The sequence below is a fragment of the Leiobunum rupestre genome, chromosome 4, assembly GCF_980474605.1.
Source record: "Leiobunum rupestre chromosome 4, qqLeiRupe1.1.hap1, whole genome shotgun sequence".
NCBI lineage: Eukaryota > Metazoa > Arthropoda > Arachnida > Opiliones > Sclerosomatidae > Leiobunum > Leiobunum rupestre.
In genome coordinates this window covers 20,491,353-20,512,806 of record NC_143387.1, presented here as the reverse complement: position 1 = coordinate 20,512,806, position 21,454 = coordinate 20,491,353, and the positions used below count along the sequence as shown (strand labels likewise).

At 34.6% G+C, this 21,454-nt stretch overlaps 1 protein-coding gene and 1 long non-coding RNA gene across 3 annotated transcripts; both read right to left on the bottom strand.

Annotated features, from left to right (window-relative positions):
* Window positions 1–8,569: 8,569 nt before the first annotated feature.
* On the bottom strand, window positions 8,570–12,078 carry LOC149946595 (uncharacterized). Its single transcript, XR_016480306.1, has 3 exons — window positions 11,840–12,078; window positions 8,946–9,149; window positions 8,570–8,701 (listed from the first exon to the last, which is right to left on the bottom strand). It is a non-coding gene; the product is annotated as an uncharacterized LOC149946595 (long non-coding RNA).
* Window positions 12,079–12,328: 250 nt separating this feature from the next.
* LOC149946594 (sulfotransferase 1B1-like) lies at window positions 12,329–15,038 on the bottom strand. Of its 2 annotated transcripts, XM_090171697.1 has the most exons (3): window positions 14,954–15,027; window positions 13,537–13,725; window positions 12,329–13,360 (listed from the first exon to the last, which is right to left on the bottom strand). In XM_090171697.1, the coding sequence occupies exon 3, from the start codon at window positions 13,324–13,326 to the stop codon at window positions 12,358–12,360; it is 969 nt and encodes a 322-aa protein (XP_090027823.1). In that variant the 5' UTR covers window positions 13,327–13,360; window positions 13,537–13,725; window positions 14,954–15,027; the 3' UTR covers window positions 12,329–12,357. The 2 variants fall into 2 exon arrangements, with proteins under 2 accessions (XP_090027823.1, XP_090027824.1); XM_090171698.1 differs by lacking the exon at window positions 13,537–13,725 and having other exon boundaries at window positions 14,954–15,038.
* Window positions 15,039–21,454: the final 6,416 nt, after the last annotated feature.

Sequence of the window (21,454 nt, the reverse complement as noted above, 5' to 3'; positions counted from 1 at the left end):
ATTGTGGGCGTTGATTTACGCACTCTAATTGTTAGCGTTAGTCACTTCTATTTTACGCGCACGCGCAGAAAGCCATTTATTAGTTTCAGTTAAATAGTTTTAGTTAGATAGATATTAATTAGAGACACGTTGAATTGAATTAAGATTATAAAAAAAGGAAATTAAGAGAAGCCGTTGAAGCAGAAAAGAAAGCGACAACTTAAAAAAAGTTCTTAAGTGTAGGCCTTAAAAAATCCCGCCAAATACTGTTTTAATTAAGTTGTTAAAGCAATAAAGCGTTCTATCAAATAGGCCCAAAACCGGCCAAACGTTTCATACAGACTATAGAGCTAGTTCATCAGGACTAACAAAGTTTGTTATTCTTTGGTTTAAGAGAATTTGGCTTATATCCTGTCTTTATATGAATATTTTAGAGACGTAACATAATTGCTCAGTAGTATGCCACTGTACCTTTATTCCATTCAAAAATCTTCACTAACGGTTTGTTTCACCACGAACCAGTAAAAAGGTGGACTACGTTAGATTTTAACCTTTTTATTCATCCTAGTAATTTTGGGAGTCACACTATTGGATAGTAACATATTTATTTAAGCCAATGGAAAACCTCTAAATTGAGAAGGAATTTTTTGCGTCGGAATTTTAGTCAGCCCAATGTAGCTTTATTGAAATTTATAAACTCGCTCGGTTTGTGCGGATGAAGTTAAATACTGAGTAGTTTAGAAAAATAAAAGGAAAATTACCAATACGGTTCGGTTCAGAGATCACTTTCCGAAAATGAAATAAGTAGTCGAAGTGGGATATTCCACCAGCGTTATTAAATCCCATACCAAGCCTAGAAGAGTTAGGCCTAGGCTCAAAAGAATCTGCAAAGACTCCAATCTTGTAGATGCCCCGGAAAAGCTCAACCTGAATTTCAACTATTTTTTCCAATAAACCTGCTTCTTTTATTTGACAATGCAAATTTATTTTAGAACGTGAGTCTCCGAGAACTTAATTAATTGGCAAAATAATTACATTAGCAGAACTTGACACTATATTTTAGCTCCCAAGCCTTGGTTGTTCAAACCGGTTTGTTTACTAAAATAATGGCCGTCGGTTTATCAGACGTAAAGCTATTTGGGCGACGGTATTATCGGCATTTGAGATTCGATGACGTCAAATATGACATAAAATATGATATCAAATATTACGAAGGGTATGTATGACGCAATATCTGTGAAACAAACCGTTAGTGAAGAAATAATGCTAGTGGCATACTTATGAGTAATTATGTTACATATGCTTTTAGGAGTGGTAGCCTGTAGGAGGGACCCTAGGTATTGAAGTACGTTTGGGGTTAAGAATATTTTCATGATCTAAGTTTCTTTTTAAACCCATGGATTTGAGACTAGTATTTTGCTTATTTACACAAAGTATTGAGAAAGTGATTAAAGGGATTATTTATTGTTATGAAAACGGTAAATTTATAACATGGACATGGTTATGTTTTTTACCGGGGGGGGGGGGGGTAGTTTAATTTAGTCTCAAAATAAAAGGGGCGCCAAAAATCCCCCTTGCCCGGGTGTATAAAATTTCTTGAGCCGGCCCTGGTGGTGGAAATCTTGGTTGTTCAAAATGCATTTTGATTTTGAAAAAGTATTTTGCATTTTACATTTTGAGTTTCTAGGATACTAATTTGCATTTTGAGTTTCTATGAAACTATTTTGCATTTTGAGTTTCTAGGAAACTATTTTGCATTTCGTGGGTTTGATATGTGGAAAAACATTTTCAAAATGTTTTTACTCTGGTACCATCATCGTGGCTCTTGTAGAGAAACTTCGACCGCTATTTACTCCCAAGTAATCTTATAGGGTTTTCCCTTTGATTGCCCAAGATTCACTCCAAATCTGTCTCTGACGTCATAGATCTCGCTCGAATCGACTAGATAAAAACCGCAAATGTTTTTCGTCTGCTAGTAATTGGAATTTTCGCGTTGATCTAACGAAATCAGCCGATCGATTTCGGAGCACCCGAGAGCGCGAAATGGAACACCCGAAACTTGTTCGGAGCAGATCCGAGCACGCTAATAGATGGCGATACTCACTTACTCAGAAGCAGACGAACATTTGTACAGTGCCACCACATTATTTCCCACACTGGCTACGAGGATGGTTTTTAAATTTTTATTATTAATTACTAATTAATAATAAAAATTAATTACAAATTAACTGTACATCTGTAAAAACATTTTGCGTTTTAAAAACCATTTTCAAAATGCATTTCGTATTTTTATTTTGAGCTGCAAAAACCATTTTACATTATGCATTTAGAAAAAGCACTTTTCAAAATGAGTTTTGTATTTTGCATTTTGAGTTATGGAGAAAGTATATACACCTTTTTGGTTTTAATAACGCGCATGCGCTTACGGCCCAATGTTTCTTAGAAGCAGACGACGCCATCTCTCCGTATGTTAACCATGGATAACGAATGTTCAGTGAAACTTATAATAAAACGTTGAAAGTTTTATAACAAATTTAGGAATTAAATTTAAATGAAAAAAAGTGATTATATTACTGAATTTAAGAAAAAAAGAGCGAACACGAGAAAATATTACATGTAAGTGGTAACAGGTACGGTTTGCCGGACTTAGATCATGATGAAAATCTAGGCCTTGACGAAAACGTGGATGTTGCTCGGCCTTCTATTTCTACAGAAGTTGGAAAGCAGTAGCACATTAAACTATTTAGTATTTTGTTAAAATTTGAGGAAGCTCTACAATTTTTGTGTGGTGAGTTGATAGTGATATCGATTAATTTATTCCTGCTTTAATTCGTGACTAATTTTTCAATCTAAATAAATAAATTAATGGGCAGTTTCTTTACATCAAATCAAGATGTTACCCATCTATGAGATCCGTCAGTTACCTTGTGGTTATGGTACTTGACCCAGAGGCGTACTGTGGGTAAATGGTGACCGGTTCTAGACAAAACAAATTATAATTAGCTTTGATATTCTAAAGATAGGAGTGTTTTTGGCGCACGGTTCAAAATGTACTCCTGAACCCAGGCTGGTACGCCTCGGACTTGTCAATTTTTTTAGAACTATTTGTGGTGGGGCTCGCGATTTGGTTATTGGGTATAATTGTGTCTTATATTTTCTGTAACTTATTAGCAAGTTCTAAAATTTTTCTAATGGTTAATATATTTTTTGTATATTATAACATCAGAGTCATGCAGGTTCGCTACTCTTTTACATGGAAAGGTACACCGGAGTGGAAAAATAACTGATATGGTTTACTCTAACCACTTCATTAGGATTACTAAGGATTTAAGTTTGAAGAGATTGAAAATTCTAAACTCCTGTATCTTTATTTTTATAGGAAATTTAAAAATAATTTCAATGTGGTATAAAATTATACAGCTAATTAAAACAAAGTTCCTTTCTAAGCTCTTTTAGGTTTTTTTATACATTAATATTTGACTCAGATTAGAATTGTGAGATTTCTAACATTGATTTTGTGAAATGGAAATGTAAAATATATTCTATTTTTCTATGGTATATTGTTGACCTGAGTGTTAATATTAAACAACTCCTGTTGTAAGTTAGAAACCAACAAATCTAGAAATTTAAAAAACATTTTTAAAGAAAATTAGTTAATTACTTCGTAATATTTAAAAATGTTTAACTACATTGGTACTAATTTTAAATTTTAATTACTGATTTAATTTTTGGAATGAATCTGACTAATATAAGGCTCAGATTGGGCTCAACTGCCAATTGTAGACTCGGAATAAATTTAAGACTCGAATTGGACTTTCAGTCTCATCATGACAGTGATAAATTGATCCACAATAGAGTAATATCGCTCTGTAGCTTTGGGCTATGGCCGCCATTTTTAGGGCAATTTTTTATCTATAGGAAAAAGCATGGGTGATGTTTCCTCTTTCAGTGCTCTAATGCTCTCATAAAGTTCGGTTCTCAAATTCAGGTTGAATCATCTGTAGTCTGTCTGGGTTCCTTTATAACAAAACTTTAATCGAAAAGCCTCGGGTAATAGGTTAACTTCCGTAGGCACATTTCCATTCATTTCTGGATAAAATTTTCATGCAAATTATCTATTGGTGATATGGTTGTCTTTTTAATACTATCTTGTGGTGGTGTACGGTGGGACGAGTTTTCAACTTCTTTAGAATAGTTTTCCATATTATCTTCTATGGTTATATCTCTACAAGTGACATGTAATTATTATGAAAATTTAGTGATATACCAAATCTTTGCTGCTGAACCAATTCGTTCATTAAAACTTTATACTCTTCCTAGAAAGAAGGCATAATCGAATTATCTCTAGAAATTTAAGTTACTAAAAACTTAAAAAGGCTTAAGTTAAGGAACCAATTTCATTTAATATTTCGTAACTATCCAATTTCATATTTATTTATTCTTATCTAGCTGACTTTCTTCCCCACTAATTCACGTTTTGATTGGAGTATTATTATACTAGATGGTAAATTTAGCGTTGGAATCCAGTCCTGGGGCTCCGAAAATGTCTCCTACAAACCCTCAAACTCGGCGTTGGGCTCCAATTTTTTCTGTGTTTTTTTCTTGCCTAAAGGCGAGTTATCTTCTTTGGAAAGCGATTAAATATAATTAATTGAGCTCCATAAATACTTTTACAACCAAAGATACTGCATCAAACCATATTTAATTTAATAACTTGTGTTTCGAAGTTACCCCTGAATTTTTCCCATACAAAATAGCTGGCGCGATTTCAAATATGGCGTCTAAAAGAAACAAGAATATGTTTGGCGCATGCTCACGTCCCTTTTCCGCCCCATTTTCTGGCCAAAAAGGAGTATTGCATTTTACATTTTGCATTTTGAGTTACGGAGAAAGTATTTTGCATTATGCAAAAAAGAGCATTTTGAACAACCCTGGTGGCAAGCCAAGCGAGCCGACAGCTCCCTAGACTCACAATTACTGTTAAACTCAACAAGCTAGTGTTTATGGAAAAGGGTAACCGAAGAACTCTGGGAAACCCCTTTAACCATTGGGGAGACAACTTGATAAGAAGTCGTTCGCTGTTTTCATACGCCGAGATACTTTAACGTCTCCTTCACAGGGACGTCATTACCAGATTTTTCAGGAGGGGGCAGAACTTGAATGTCCAGGAGGGGGGGACAGGTTTTTTTTAAAGGGCAATACGCATCTAATTTAATATTTTTTGGATTTTTAATCGATATGTTTATTCCATTAATGCAAAAATAACATTCAGGCGAAAACATAAATACATGGAATTAAACAGGGCTTTATAAGGTAGTTACATGCAAATTTATTCGTTAACTTTCTTAGCCCGTATAATTTCACGGGGGGGGGGGGCTGATACCCCCTCTCGCCCCACCCCAAATGACGTAACTGCTTCTGCAAGCAACAGTTTATATTACACATTTATTTATTTATCCCACATATTGGTGCTTCATGGATTAACAAGAGTTCTTTTTAATACATGGGGGACTCCGGCCACCGGTCTACAATACTTTCTGTGGAGACTGGAAATAATTATTAGCTATTAGTAATAATAATTTGTGGGAAAATAACCCTCGGCACCATACTAGGCCCAATTAGTCATCTAGGGACTTTTATTACCGGGTTAAATTGCGTAAGAGGGTGGTGGAAAACCCTTCATGCCACGCGAGCCAACAGCTCCCTAAATTTACTATTACCGTTAACCTCTACAAATGTTTATGGAAAGGGGAAACCAGTGGATGTTGGAGGAATGAAAACCAGAGACCAAATGTGGCCAGAACTTTAAAAGGAGTAAAAAAGAGGTTTAGTAAAATTCAATGATTAACATAATTATATATATATGGCCACTAGGTGGTGTTCTAGGCTTAAGAGGTAGGTGGCTCTCACTCACTCTCTAACTTCAGCCCCAAAAACAGAGGCCTGTAAAACCTGTCTCGAAATATTTTTTTAACTGAAATAAACCTTTATGATGTTTCAATTTGCATAGTCTTTATTACTTAAACCAACTTCTACAATTGTCATTCACCAGTAGGAACTATACACGTATAAAGTCATCGGTAGCCCAGGCCCGTTTTTGGACTATGTCGTTAAATAAACTAGATCAGCGGTTCCCAAAAGGTGTTCCGCTGAACCCTAGGGTTCCGTGGAAGGATCACAGGGGTTCCGAGAATTCGCAGCGTGGCCATCTTTGTTTGTGTCAAGAGTCTTTTAAGATAAGTAAAAAAATTAGTTGGGGTTCCACCAGAATTATGTGGATAATTTAGGGTTCCATAGCAAAATAAATTTGGGAACCGCTGAACTAGATGGTGGACAGCGGATGGACTATGTTTAGGCCAGCCTTGGAAATAATGTTTTTTTAACTGGTCCTTATGACCAGTAACCCTCTAGCTTATGAATTATTAAACTAGTCTCATATAAAATATTCTAATGTCATTTTATAAGCATAAAAACATTAATTTTACACGCATTCAAAATAGTTAACTTTATTTTATGAGTATCACAAGAATAGTCACAATTTCACTCCCAGGACCAGACATTTCCTTTTAAGTTTTAATTAAAAAAAACAATAATTAATATTTATTAAAAAATTAACTAATAGTGACCTTATGGGTAGTAACATGGTTCTAAGAAAGACTTATTTAATTTGTCCATTCGCTAACGGGTTCGAGTAAATATTTTTATACTTAGATCTTTTGAACGTTTTATGTTTGGCCGTTGTATAAGTTCAACGGGGGGGGGGGGGGGGGGAAGTAAGGTTTCACTAAACTATTATAGTAAAACTTTAAAATGAAAATTTTTGTGTTCATTAGTTACTAATAAAATAATTTATACGGAAGTATGCTTAAGGATAATTAAAAATAAAACCCAGGATTCCATCACCAAAAGTTAGAAGGAACGAAGAAGAACGAAAATTCTGTTTTCTGCTCGATCCTCACAATAGAAGTAGATTCTATTTCTTAGCATTCAGTGCACGGTGAACGTACGCTGGCGTTAAGGAATCCCAGTCGGTTAGCCGATATTAAGCCCGGTGTAACTTAATTCCTTACCAAATAGACAGGTGAAACGAAATGAAATCCGACGACGTCACACTTGGAAAAGATTTTATACTCGGTACGACTTGTTGACTGTCATCCAGTGACGCATTTTTAGATGGGGAAAGCCGATATCGTGCCCCATTTTTTTTTAACGGGAATGTTTGGTTTTTCCAGTTTGAAAAGAGCCCGTTTGCGTAAATTGGAACAATAGCCCCGCCACCCCCTTTGTTCCCCTTTCTCGACCCCCCTTAAAGTACTTTTTATGGAGATTCGAATGGTGTGAAAATTATTCCCCGCAAAGCATTATTTAAAAAGTTAATTAAAAATTGCCCAAAGACTATACCTTGGCGGCTGAAGGCACTCGTGTTGGATGAGGTAGGACTGATGACGTGGACGATTCTTTAAATTCCTAGATTAATACTTGTTGGATAACGTAGGACTGATCACGAAAAAGAAAAAGGCTGAAATGCAAAACAGTACTAACTTTTAAGGGTTGGGAATTTTTCCCGTATTTCAACGCATTTTAGGCTTTTTTAACCATACTATGTCATATTATACGTCTTCTGTGTGATGTTGACTTATACAACGTCGAATGTATTCTAAGTATTGGCTCGAGCGCTGGGGGCGCGCGGCGCCTCCCCAACCCCATACTAAAAAAAGCTATGGGCCATCTATAACGCAACCTAGAGGACAGCACCAAGCCTGACGCATCAAGTATCGTCAACCCGATATTAATCCAACTAACCTAATAATATAAATAACCTAACCTATTTCCCCGCCAAAACCCCTAAAATGCGTTGAAATACGGCGAAAATACCTAAAGTAAGTTAGTAATGTTTTGCATGTCCACATTTTTCTTTTTCGTCATCAGCCCCACGTTATCCAAAACGCATTAAAATCTAGGAATTTAAAGAATCGTCCTAGGGAAAATTCACGGCAAAAGGCAAATGTTTAAAAACTCATATCTTTGTAAATATTTATTTCCGGCAAAAAATTATTTAACATTAAAATAATCCACATCTTGCCCTCTATCCAAAAAAATATATATATATATAAAAATATCGGGTGGGGGCAGCTATTCTACACTTTACCCAAAATTTCTGGCAAGTAACAATTTTATATTTATCATATCTTTCTAAATAATAAATTGCGGTTAAAACTTTTTGCATTATTGTAATCCTTGACAAATAATAAACCAAAAATCATAAACAAAACCAAAAAAAACAAAACCTATTTTTAAAAATAGCCAAAATATTTTGATTTACTGTAATCCTTGACAAATAATACATCTTAAAAAATAAACAAAAACCAATCGTACCTATTCTTTGTTAATAAAAATTCAAACATTTTGCTGAAATTTACAAATAACAACGATCTTCCCCGATAGTGTACATCCTGAAAATTTTACATTTCTAGGTAATAAAGTTTTTGAGCCAAATGTTTGGGCTCATCAAATTAAAACACCCTGAAAAATAATATTATCGATTGAAGAATTTAGGGGAAATAATCCCCTACCGCAAGTAGGCCGGAATTTTAGTAGATATACATGTAGTAGCACTTACTGCTTATTTCAATAGTGATCTATACCGTGGCGTAGAAGTCATCTACAAGACGAACTGAACAAACGATTTTGGCAACCGGGTGCCGGCCAGACCTTTTTCTTCCTATAATTAAAGATAAGGTAGTTGTTTAAATATCACAACAGAAGTCTATAATATGAATGAGTATGAAAGCCTAGCGAAATCGAGTAACTATTAAGTTCCGCCGTGGAACTATATTGGTACAGCGACCGAGTACAGTTTTTTAAACACTGAATCTTTGGTGACGGTCTATTCGTAGCGTACTCTTCTGTCGATCTGAAGAGTGCCGGGATTGGAACCCTTGCCAATTTGTCAGAATATCACTTACGCTGCGACCACAACGCGCTGCAGTAGATCTCGCCAATCCCCGAAAAAAGGGTACTGCCTTTACAAGTATTGCGTTGCTAAGCCGAGCTCCGGTAATAGTTTATGACGAAACTCTGCTATTCGTCATGTTAACTTGACGGGCTTAGCACTTTAGGATTTTTCATACTTTCCACCGAAGGGGTTTTGATCAACTTCTGATCACACTCTGTTCGGAGAAAAATAAAATTTGGTCTTAGTTTAAAAATAAATACTATCTATAATGAGATGAAATATTTTCAAGGTTACTTAAGGAGAGTATCGTAAACCTAACATAAAAGCAAAGTAATTTAATAATACTTAGTATGACACCGAATGATTTCGGTTAAAAATATTTATTATCATAGCGGTTGCGATGTATGAAGTTTCGGAAAGGGACAGTGGTGTTACGACAGTTGTTTGTCCCCTAGCAAGCGTTCGAATTGAAATGAATTAATCTTCAAGAACCCCCACCCCGCAGTCGCGTGGTCTGCTGTACCACTGCTACACCACTGAATTGGAAACTCGTCAAACCTTACTTTGAAAGAAGTGTAACGATATAGTTTTGTCAAAAGGTTTTGGTACGCTTAAACAAGTTACGCTAGTGTTTAAAAATTTGTAGCCGAAACTTCTAAGAGTGTAGGCTTAGTTTTGTGGTGTACAGCCTGCACCTCCTGGTTTTTGTGAGAACTCTGTAGAACTCCTTTCAGCATGTAACACTAGACATTTATCTGTTTTAGTTTAGAAAAACAACTAAACGTATAGAGGAAATTTGTAGGACTACATACAGAAGAAACTTTGTTTTTTAAAGCTTCCCCCTCCTACAAGTTTCTCGTACACGCTCACTGGCGATGGCTTCACTTATGTACTATTAAGATAAAATTTCCATAGCTTACTGAAATTGATTTATTTTAGTAGTCGTAAAATTGAACGGCAAAAATTAAAACGTCTAAAAACACATTACATTAAATTTTCGAGGTTACAGTTGAGACTTTCATCTAGGCAAATATTTTGTTTAATATTTTACTTTGCGTGTGCTCAAAACATTTTAAAGAAACCGACTTTGGAGAACTGACTCCCAATGGTAAACGTTATTTAAAGAAAAATGTGATTCCGTCCTAATTTCAGTGGAAATTTGCAAATGTTATATCAAATAGCGAAGATGATATTCTCAACCGACTTCCAATCCCACAAGAAGATAAACCTGTAGATCCCAGTGTAGCGAAAGACGTAGAAGATATTAACCCACAGAAACTTTAACTGTGGATGTTGCTAATGGTAAAGTAACAGAACTTGAAAATGACACCACAAATCATGAAAGTGAAGTGAGGATTGAAAACATTTTACCTAAAAATGAGATTTCTAATTTGAAAAGAAAAGTGAGTGAGCTAAAGTTAGCATATCACATTAAAAGCGTCAAAATTGCAACAAGCAGAGAAGCGTTTGGACGAAGAATTAGAAATAAGGAAGAAACTTGAAAGTTAAATCAAAAGGTTGACCCCCAGTATAGGAAATATAAAAACGGATGATGAATCTGTAGCGTTCTACACTGGACTGCACAGCTAGAAAAAAGGGTTTGATTATAAACCCCCAAGGTTCTTAAAAAAAATTCCACAAATTCAAACCGTCCAAAACCCTTTAACGGAAATTTTCAAACCCACAAGGCTTAAAAATGAGCACTTTTATGATTATAAATTGAACCATTAGAAACCCTTTAAATACTTCCTAGGGTTTGCAACAAAACCCCGTAAATACAGACAATCGACACAACACGGTTTATATTTAAACTCTTTTCAAACCCTTTAAACACTTCCTATGGTTTGTATTTATAGGTTAAATTAAAATTAATTAATTTAATTTACGACTTTATAACAAATTTTGGCGATTGCAACGGGTGCGTTTCGAACCCAAGCCCTCTAACACGACAGGCGGGCGTTTTACCACAGAACCACCGAAAGATGTATGGTTGCAGCGATGTTTAGAGAAACCATTTTGGGGAAAGTCCGCCTTCCTTTACGTTTTATGAAATTATTATACGGCTTGATATCAAATTTTGGCGTAGATGGCGTGAGATAGTTTAAAACATGCAGGGTTTGAAAAGGGTTTTAAAAAGTGATAAATTATTATTTTTTTCTATAGGTTCTTAAATTGGAATCCTAAGGGTTTCCCATTGACCTATAGGGGTTTCCTTTAAACATTTAAACCCTTTTCAAACCATGCAATTTGCCAAAACAAACCTTAAGGGTTTATAATTTTTTCCTAAACCTTTTTAAACCCAAAGCAAACCCTAATAAAACCCATGGAAACCCTTTTTTCTAACTGTGTGCCAAACTATAAGAGAGTAATACAATTGTACGAGTTTCATGATCCAGGGATTGATGGAAATAATATTATATATTGGAAAGCATCATCAAGTGCTAACAATACCAATGCATCTCCAGGGCTCCGCAGTTAAAAAATTAGCACAATTGATCAGTTCTTCATGGTGCTAATGAGATTGAGGCTTGGTCTTTTTGTCCATGATTTGGCCAATAGGTTTGGTATCTCAAGAGCTACAGTTAGCAACATATGTAAGAAGTGGTTAAACTAAGCCAAATAAGTATCTGGCCAACGCAGAAACAAGTTGATAACCATATGCCCGAAGAATTAATACCACATACCCTACAGCAGGCGTCATATTGGACGCAAATGAGATCAAGTGTGACGTACCAAGTTCGTTAGTTTTACAATCGGTTACATATTCCAATTACAAATCACGTAATACTTACAAAGCCCTAATTGGAATCAGTCCAAATGGATTTGTAACGCTTGTGTCAAACTTATACACTGGCCGATAAAGGGTTTTTAATAGATGATATGCTAAAGGGGAAAAATGTTCACCTGAATATTCCACTGTTCCTTTGGAACGAGACCAGTTTGAAAAGCATGAACTTGAAGAAACACAGAAAATTGCAGCTCTTCGTATATAATATTCTTATCTCGCCCATTCAGAGCTTACCAGGTGACCCTCGGTCGGTTCTCATTCCATAGAGTGTCTATAGGAGGTAAACGGCTTTTACAATCAATCTATCTCATTATATTAAATACTACTAAAAGTTGGTAATATAATAATAATTAAATAAAAGTATTATTTTATTATTAATTTAATATATTTTATAAATAAAATTCACGAATTCTGTAATTCAACATTTTTTAAATTTAAGTTTAACTGATTTGTAGATGGCGTAGTAAGATTGGAACACCCGCGAAAGGTGCAACGGGAAGCTCCGTCTGCTGATTTACTTTGGTACTACTAGTTCAAAATGCTTCCCCTTAAGCCTGGTTAATCCACCATTAACAAACTTTGTTTCACCAGATAACGAAATGACGTGATTAATAATTATAATTTTATTTATGTACTATATACAACCAATACTCTTCCAGAAAGTGTACATTTCGGTGCCTTTTAACTTCCGTTCGATTTTTTCATTCATTTTATTGTTTTGCTCTTCGGTAAAATGGCCTTTCCAGTCGCCGACAATGCCCTTTCGCACCAGTTGGAAATCGCCAAAAGACGTTTTTCTATCCTTTAAATACTTGATCATGAACTTCATTCCGCTGGGTAAGGGCAAACTATCGATGTCTACGCCCGGTTTGACAAATTGATCCATGCCTCCCGAAGAATCGTCGTTGATATTCTCCTTCATGTATTGGAAACTGGAATAGTGAACCAAGTCGGCCATCTTGTCCGGATCTTCCACCAGAGCTTGATATTTCGGACCCAGGAAGGTGCCTATTTGGGTGATGGCCGTCTTGATGTCTTTCTTCATGTTTTCGTAGTAGAGGAACAGGACGTTGGGGTCGTTTCTCCGTTCGTACCAGGAGAGAGTGTGGTCGAAGAAATCCCCGTAGTCGTTTCCGCCGTTGATGAACAAATCGAAGTAGACGTCGAAGGATCCTTCCGCAAAGTCGTACAAGTTCGTGCGAGAATGATGGAAGAAAGACACGCAACAGTCTTTCGGGTTTCGAACCACGAAGACGTATTTAGCCTCGGGTGACTTGGGTGCCAAGTGATAAGGGAGGTGAATCTTCGCGAGCCTCGGTTCCGATTGGATATCCAAGGCGTCCACGCCCGTCATCTCCAAATAGGGACACTTCATCAGGAAATCTCTGGGGTTGGCCAATGGTTGGCAGTCGTTGAATAGTAGCAATAAAATTTGTTGCGTCCACGTGGTCCCACACTTTGGAAATGTTGCCAGCAGTATGTCGCCCGGTTTTGGCTTGTGGTTAATGGTATCCCTCAAGGCCTGATCCGAGAAAGCGGCCAACAGATTAAATCCATCCACTAGTTTGTAATCCGGAACCAAAACGCCGTCTTTCAAAGGCATATTTACAGCTACTTAATAGATGGAAAACAAAGATCTGAAATATTTAATTTTTATTAGAATTCGTGTTCTATAAACATATTAATTTAAATGACGTTGTACTGGCAATTTAATTAGAACAGTGTTTTAAAACATTTTACTAAAAATGGTTTATCAAAATTTTAATTAAATTAATCTTGTACTGATATTTTAATTAGAGTGGTGTTTATTTACATTGGTGTTGTACAGGATTTCACCCGAAGTGGTGCTGTATCGATACGTTAATTTAAATGTTGTAAAATTGAAGTCTGTCGTAGATAGAAGCTGTCTTAGAAGTCAGTGACGGCGCCAGGAATTTTCGCGACGGTAGGCAAACCAAATAAATGGGCCCCCGACCCGGGACCCCCTTTTCTCAACGAAATTCTGCAATAAAATAAAGTAGTGATGTACATGACGAACAAAAAAGTTCTAACAACAGTAAAACGAGTCCAAATATAACAGAACTGGTTTTATTTACTAGGAGATACCTAAAAAAATTCTAAATACATTATCGACATTTGTTTCATTGTTATTTATAAATAATTTTATCCCTTGTCACAATTTTGAGACCCTTTCTAGATTAATTTGGGGTCCCTTGTAGGGTGATTTGGGGGCCCCTCAAAATTTTAAGGTAGGCAGTGGCCTACCTGGCCTACCCCCTAGCGCCGCCACTGTTAGAAGTTCTTCGTAGTGATGTGTCTATCAGCGTAGTTATATTATTATCTATTCCAGATAAATTTAATCTTTTCTATTCAGAGCTCTTTAGTGCCAACTTCAATTTGAAAAGCAACCATTCGATAAAAGTATAACATTTAAAAATTTGACAAAGCTCATTTCTCTATATATCAAGAAAACATTTAAAATGCAATAGTCTACCTCCTCTGATATCGCTAAGAATTCATGAACTTTTTTACTTTTTCTCAGTGGAATATTTTCTGAAGACGTCTGTGGGCCTGACACTACTCATTTGTTTGTATGATTTGAAACCATACTCTCTCCATTGGCCGAATTATTCTCAGATTCACGTGATTGTGATAAATACGGGTGAAAAATCGTTTACAATAGGTTTCAAATTGGAGAATAATTACCTTCACAAACGAATTAATTAATTTTACGTCCCGATTCAATAATTTAACGGTATTTTACCTTCACTAATCTAAGCGTTTCAGATTTCAATCAGAATTGGATGAGACTAGTAACAGCTCTCGGACAGTATTGGTTTATATGGACTCATTGGCGAAACAGATTATCATCAAGAAAAAATCATCGGGAGAACTTCCTATGTCATACTTAGGCTTTTTACGTTACTTACGCTACGACCAATAGAGCAATGGTAATGAGGTAGTTGCACCCGAAGTTATACACTATAACGCAATTTGTTCTAAGTCAAACTGTAATTTGATTAGATTACAATATAACTGCACCCTATTTTGCGTAATAAAGTACCCATTATTTTCAGAATAATTGCTAAATAACAAACTCTTCCACTAATTATGTAAAACTTATAAATATAATATGTTTACGGAAAATGAATACTTATTTGTTTCCCCTGAAACAAATATTTACAAAGCTTAAGATACCTAAAGAATGACTAAAAAACACGTTCGCTTACCTGAAATGTATTTAACAAACTACTTCTGAAATAATTCCGCCTTCAAGAAATGGGAAAAGTTTTCTCAAGGATATGTTCTATGCAATTATGTAGTGGTACTCTCTAATCTTCGGTTATATAAAAGGAAGAGAAGAATGCGTATATACATATAGTTTGTATTTTTACCAAGGTTGCTAAAGAAGAACAGGAAAAAATATAGGATTGATGGACGATCTAGGTCACACTATTCAAAAAGAGATATTACGGCCTACGATAAACTGAATAAATGAGCGCAAAATGTCTCGAAATAATTTTAGTAATAAATAGTTCGGAATTGTCATACAGCTTTGAAAATTGATACACACCTATTATACTTTTAGGTGCAGGTTACATATTTTCCTAAAATTCTATTTTTATAGATACTTAACCCATAAGTATCGAGATTGTGTACGTATTAGAGTACTTGAGGGGCTGTAAAATCCGATTCCAAGTACACTGTATCCAGCCAACCTTAGGTAAAAATTCGATTCTAAGTACACTGTATCCTGCCAACCTTTAGGTAAAAATTCGATTCTAAGTACACTGTATCCTGCCAACCTTTAGGTAAAAATCCGATTATAAGTACACTGTATCCTGCCAACCTTTAGGTAAAAATCCGATTATAAGTACACTGTATCCTGCCAACCTTTAGGTAAAAATCCGATTCTAAGTACACAGTATCCTGCCAACCTTTAGGTAAAAATCCGATTCTAAGTACACTGTATCCTGGCAACCTTTAGGTAAAAATCCGATTCTAAGTACTCTGTATCCTGGCAACCTTTAGGTAAAAATCCGATTCTAAGTACACTGTATCCTGCCAACCTTTAGGTAAAAATCCGATTCTAAGTACACTGTATACTACCAGCCTTTAAGTAAAAATCCGATTCTAAGTACACTGTATCCTGCCAACCTTAGGTAAAAAATTCGATTCTATGTACACTGTATCCTGCCAACCTTTAGGTAAAAATTCGATTCTAAGTACACTGTATCCTGCCAACCTTTAGGTAAAAATCCAATTATAAGTACACTGTATCCTGCCAACCTTTAGGTGAAAATCCGATTCTAAGTACACTGTATACTGCCAACCTATAGGTAAAAATCCGATTCTAAGTACACTGTATCCTGCCAACCTTTAGGTAAAAATTCGATTATAAGTACACTGTATCCTGCCAACCTTTAGGTAAAAATCCAATTATAAGTACACTGTATCCTGCCAACCTTTAGGTGAAAATCCGATTCTAAGTACACTGTATACTGCCAACCTATAGGTAAAAATCCGATTCTAAGTACACTGTATCCTGCCAACCTTTAGGTAAAAATTCGATTATAAGTACACTGTATCCTGCCAACCTTTAGGTAAAAATTCGATTATAATTACACTGTATCCTGCCAACCTTTAGGTAAAAATCCGATTCTAAGAACACTGTATCCTGCCAACCTTTAGGTAAAAATTCGATTCTAAGTAGACTGTATCATGCCAACCTTTAGGTAAAAATCCTATTCCAAGTACACTGTATCCTGCCAACCTTTAGGTAAAAATCCGATTCTAAGAACACTGTATCCTGCCAACCTTTAGGTAAAAATCCAATTCTAAGTACACTGTATCCTGCCAACCTTTAGGTAAAAATCCGATTCCAAGTACACTGTATCCTGCCAACCTTTAGGTAAAATACGATTGTAAGTACACTGTATCCTGCCAACCTTTAGGTAAAAATCCGATTCTAAGTACACTGTATCCTGCCAACCTTTAGGTAAAAAATCCGATTATAAGTACACTGTATCCTACCAACCTTGAGGTAAAAATATAGAAATTTGGTTGTGACTCCGGTTGTTACGAATTTTTTCGGATGATATTAACGCTGAATATTTCAATCCCAAAAATTCAAATACTTACAGAATCTAGATACCAATTGTTGAAATTTCTTAAAACAAGCCGGCTAAGCCTTAACATTAGTTCCACATTGGCATGGAAATATATTTAATGACCCAAATATTTGGTCCCTATTAGGCCAAATTTAACTTGTGATTGCAAATACATTTCGTTTCCTAACTATTAATGTATCATTTAAATTTTCGACTCAACAGCTTCAGAGATATCTAATACCCCAATTTATGGGCCCGCAAGTGCCCAAACGGTATCGCGATCGACAGAGATTTCTATACCCGATGTATCTACGCCTCGTTCATATTTGCCTTGAGAAATCAAGAGCCCAAACCTATGGGCCCCGATGGTCCAAACGGCTATCGCGATCTAGATAGCTTTTAATTTCCTATTTATGGATGCATCATTAACACTTCTCACTTTGAGACAGGACGGACGGATAGCGGAAGAAAATACTCATACCAATTTCATTCGAGATACTTGGTTTTGTAAGTGAGGTATGTAAACGCCTTGAAATTTAAATTATTTTTTACTCAAACCGAATGTTTTGTGATACCTGCTTTTGGATATAATGTAGCGAAACTCGAATGGCGCCCCATAAAATAAGAACTAACTTGCGAGCCATTTTTGCCAGGCTAATTATCGAAACTAACATACGCCGTTAAAATTATTGTAAGACCCAAAAATTAAAAAGTACGATAGCTACCGTACGTCCGACAACGCTGCAAAAGGTGCAACACCCTCTATAAAGAATAGCAACATTACTGTCGAGATTCTTCCCGCCAGCGCATTGAAAGAGACACAGAGATCAGAGGCGAACCAGCAGATACCAGATGGGATTCCAAAACGAAGTAAGCAATAGCTCTTTAGCGGTGGGCGGATAAGCGTTCTTTCTCGCAAGCAGAGAGGCCTTGGTTTGGATCCGGAACTTATCAATTCATTTTTAAGACTCAGAGTTCATTTTTATGAAATGTTTCCAAAGGTAACGTATTTATGACAACACCTAACTTCGACATCTACTACTTCGACATTTAGTTCATAGCAATAGTTCCTGTCGAAATATATAAGGAGTTGGGAATGAAAACGTCACTCGCATGCGCCTTATAGCGAGTGTCGGGTCGACGTGAAGAAGCTCTTTTTTCAACAGATGTCGCTAGCATCAATATAAAAACAAGGTAAGTAGAAGGAAAGTGAGGGTATGACATCGATCCCAGGTTCAGGTTTAGGTTCGGGATCGAAATCCGGGATTTAAGGGATGAAATGGGGGTAAAATCGTCGAAAAGTCAATGTATTTAGGGTATTTCTCGCGACGATTTGTTTTCCCGTATATCAACATATTGTGTCCAGGCCAACTTGTTCATATATCTCCGCTTATCTCGAAAGATACTTGAACGTATATCTTATCGCGTTTTATCGTACGGAATAAGTTGAAATGATGTAAAAATTGATAAACTAGGCGGCGCGTGCGCAGATTCCCCGGGAGGCACGGTTTTCGCGGCGCGGCTAATTTAAATGGAAACATGGAGTGTTTTGACGTCATGGAATATTTGTTGTTAAAGTAACGTAGAATGGAAATATTTTTAAACTTCATTTTAATTTCATTGTAGTACGCTTGACACTTGAACCTATCTCACGAGTATTTCTTAAAACGTATATCTCAATCGCGTTTTATCGTACGGAATAAGTTGAAATTATGTAAGTTGTATGATACTTGATAACCTAGGCGGGAGATAGCGCGCGTGCGCGGATTTCCTGGGGCGCGGTTAATTTGAATTTAAAACACGGATTTGAGTGTTTTGACGTCATGGAATATTCGAAGTAGTTGTTAAAGTGACGTGGAATGGAAATATTTTTAAACTTCATTTTAATATCATTAGCGCGTAAGTGGTTCATGTACCCAAAATTGGACCGCACGTTTTTTTTCTTTTAGGTGAATCTCTATGGAAGTTTAACATTACAATAAAGCTAATAGGTCCAGTTTAGGGTACTTATGGTCCGAAATAGGGTACATAGGGCCAGTAATGGTGACTTTGGTCGCTTTTAGGGTACTTTCGGTCCGTTTTGGTCCATTTTTGGTTACAAGACGTGTGAGGGGGACTTTAGAGTTGATAAGATTTGAAAATATCATTTGAAACTAATAATTTTCACGCTTTATTTAAGTCAAGCAATTACATTTTTAAAAATGAAAGAAGTTAAACAATATAAAAATTTGTAAATATTGTAAATATTTTTAGGTAATAAAGAAATTAAGAAATGTTTTAATTAAAATATCTTTCATTTTTTACTAAATTTTTAAAAATGAAAGAAGTTTAACAATATAATTATTCTAATATAATTTCAAATTCAGGTATTATTTAAAGTACAAATGCATAATTTAGTGAAGCAATTCTTATTTAAATACTTTTATTTAATTAATTTGTGTATCTGAAATGTATTTATTGAAAAATAAGTGGGTTTTACTATTTATCACGGTTTTTATATATATATATTGGAATTGTTACAAAAGGTTCTTTTAAACGTAACTTGGTACATTAATTTATTTTAGAAGTTCAAAACGTTCAAAACGTATAAACAGTCCTTCAAAGTATTTTAAAAGGATTTTATTTACGAACTAAATCCATATTTTTTTTTCAAACTTAGAAGTTAGTTTGTATGAAATACTTACTAATACCTGAAAAATGGACTTTAGAGTGGATAATTAAGTATTTTTTCAATCCTTATACCTATATTTACATATTTGAATTGTTACAAAAGGTTCTTTTAAACGTAACTTAGTACATTAATTTATTTTGGAAGTTCAAAACGTATTAAGAGCCCTTCAGAGTACTATAAAAGGATTTAATTTACAAACTAAATTAATATTTTCTTCAAACTTTCAATTCGTTATAATTTGAATTTAAATGAAAACATCATGGATTATAGGTGCGTAATCTACTATTAGACCGAGCGGATTAAAAATACTTAAAGTGGTTTTACTGATAAACTCCAAAGGAATTTTGGAATTTTCTAGAATAGCAAAGTAAAACTAAAACGTAAACCAAGTTTAAAACGAAACTAATAACTGGGAGAAAGGTTGAAGTAAGTAACTTTTTTTGATTTTTCGTTTTTTAATTTTTGAGTTCCCTATATTATTATAAACTAAATTAAATATAATTTTTGAAAATTTGTAATAAAAGATCTGCTCCTTCGTGTTTTACATATATTTAAAAACTCGAGATTTTGAATTGTTTTCAAAGCATGAAAAATATAGCAGATCCTTTGATTTTAATTGTAGTTAGTAGTTACTTAACTATTGACTGGTACATCAGCCGCTGATACCAAAGTTAGAAAAGCGTAGACTAACCGTTCAATTCGTTATAATTTGAATAAAATTAAAAACAATAATCTAAGATACCTTTTAAAGTTAAATTCCTTTAGAGTTTATCAGTAAAACCACTTACTTTAAGTATTTTTTCAATCCTTATACCTATATTTACATATTGGAATTGTTACAAAAGGTTCTTTTAAACGTAACTTAGTAAATTAATTCATTTTAGAAGTTCAAAACGTTCAAAACGGATAAACAGTCCTTCAAAGTACTTTAAAAGGATCTTATTTACGAACTAAATCCATATTTTTTTTTCAAACTTAGAAGTTAGTTTGTATGAAATACTTGCTAATACCTGAAAAATGGACTTTAGAGTGGATAATTAAGTATTTTTTCAATCCTTATACCTATATTTACATATTGGAATTGTTACAAAAGGTTCTTTTAAACGTAACTTAGTACATTAATTTATTTTGGAAGTTCAAAACGTATTAAGAGCCCTTCAGAGTACTATAAAAGGATTTCATTTACAAACTAAATTAATATTTTCTTCAAATTTTCAATTCGTTATAATTTGAATTTAAATGAAAACATCATGGATTATAGGTGCGTAATCTACTATTAGACCGAACGGATTAAAAATACCTCAAGTAAGTGGTTTTACTGATAAACTCTAAAGGAATTTAACTTTAAAGGGAATCTTAGATTATTGTTTTTAATTTTATTCAAGTTCAAAACGTATAAAGAGTCCTTCAAAGTACTTTAAAAGGATTTTATTTACGAACTAAATCCATATTTTAGAAGTTAGTTTGTATGAAATACTTACTAATACCTGAAAAACGGACTTTAGAGTTGATAAGATTAGTAAATATCATTTGAAACTAATAATTTTCACGCTTTATTTAAGTCAAGCAATTACATTTTTAAAAATGAAAGAAGTTAAACAATATAAAAATTTGTAAATATTGTAAATATTTTTAGGTAATAAAGAAATTAAGAAATGTTTTAATTAAAATATCTTTCATTTTCTACTACATTTTTAAAAATGAAAGACGTTAAACAATATAATTATTCTAATATAATTTCAAATTCAGGTATTATTTAAAGTACAAATGCATAATTTAGTGAAGCAATTCTTATTTAAATACTTTTTTTAATTAATTTGTGTATCTGAAATGTATTTATTGAAAAATAAGTGGGTTTTACTATTTATCACGGTTATTTATATATATATATATATTGGAATTGTTACAAAAGGTTCTTTTAAACGTAACTTAGTACATTAATTTATTTT

What these genes read in the sequence shown, in the direction of transcription:
- LOC149946594 (XM_090171698.1), bottom strand. Translation starts at nt 13,326, where the DNA reads ATGCCTTTGAAAGACGGCGTTTTGGTTCCGGATTACAAACTAGTGGAT.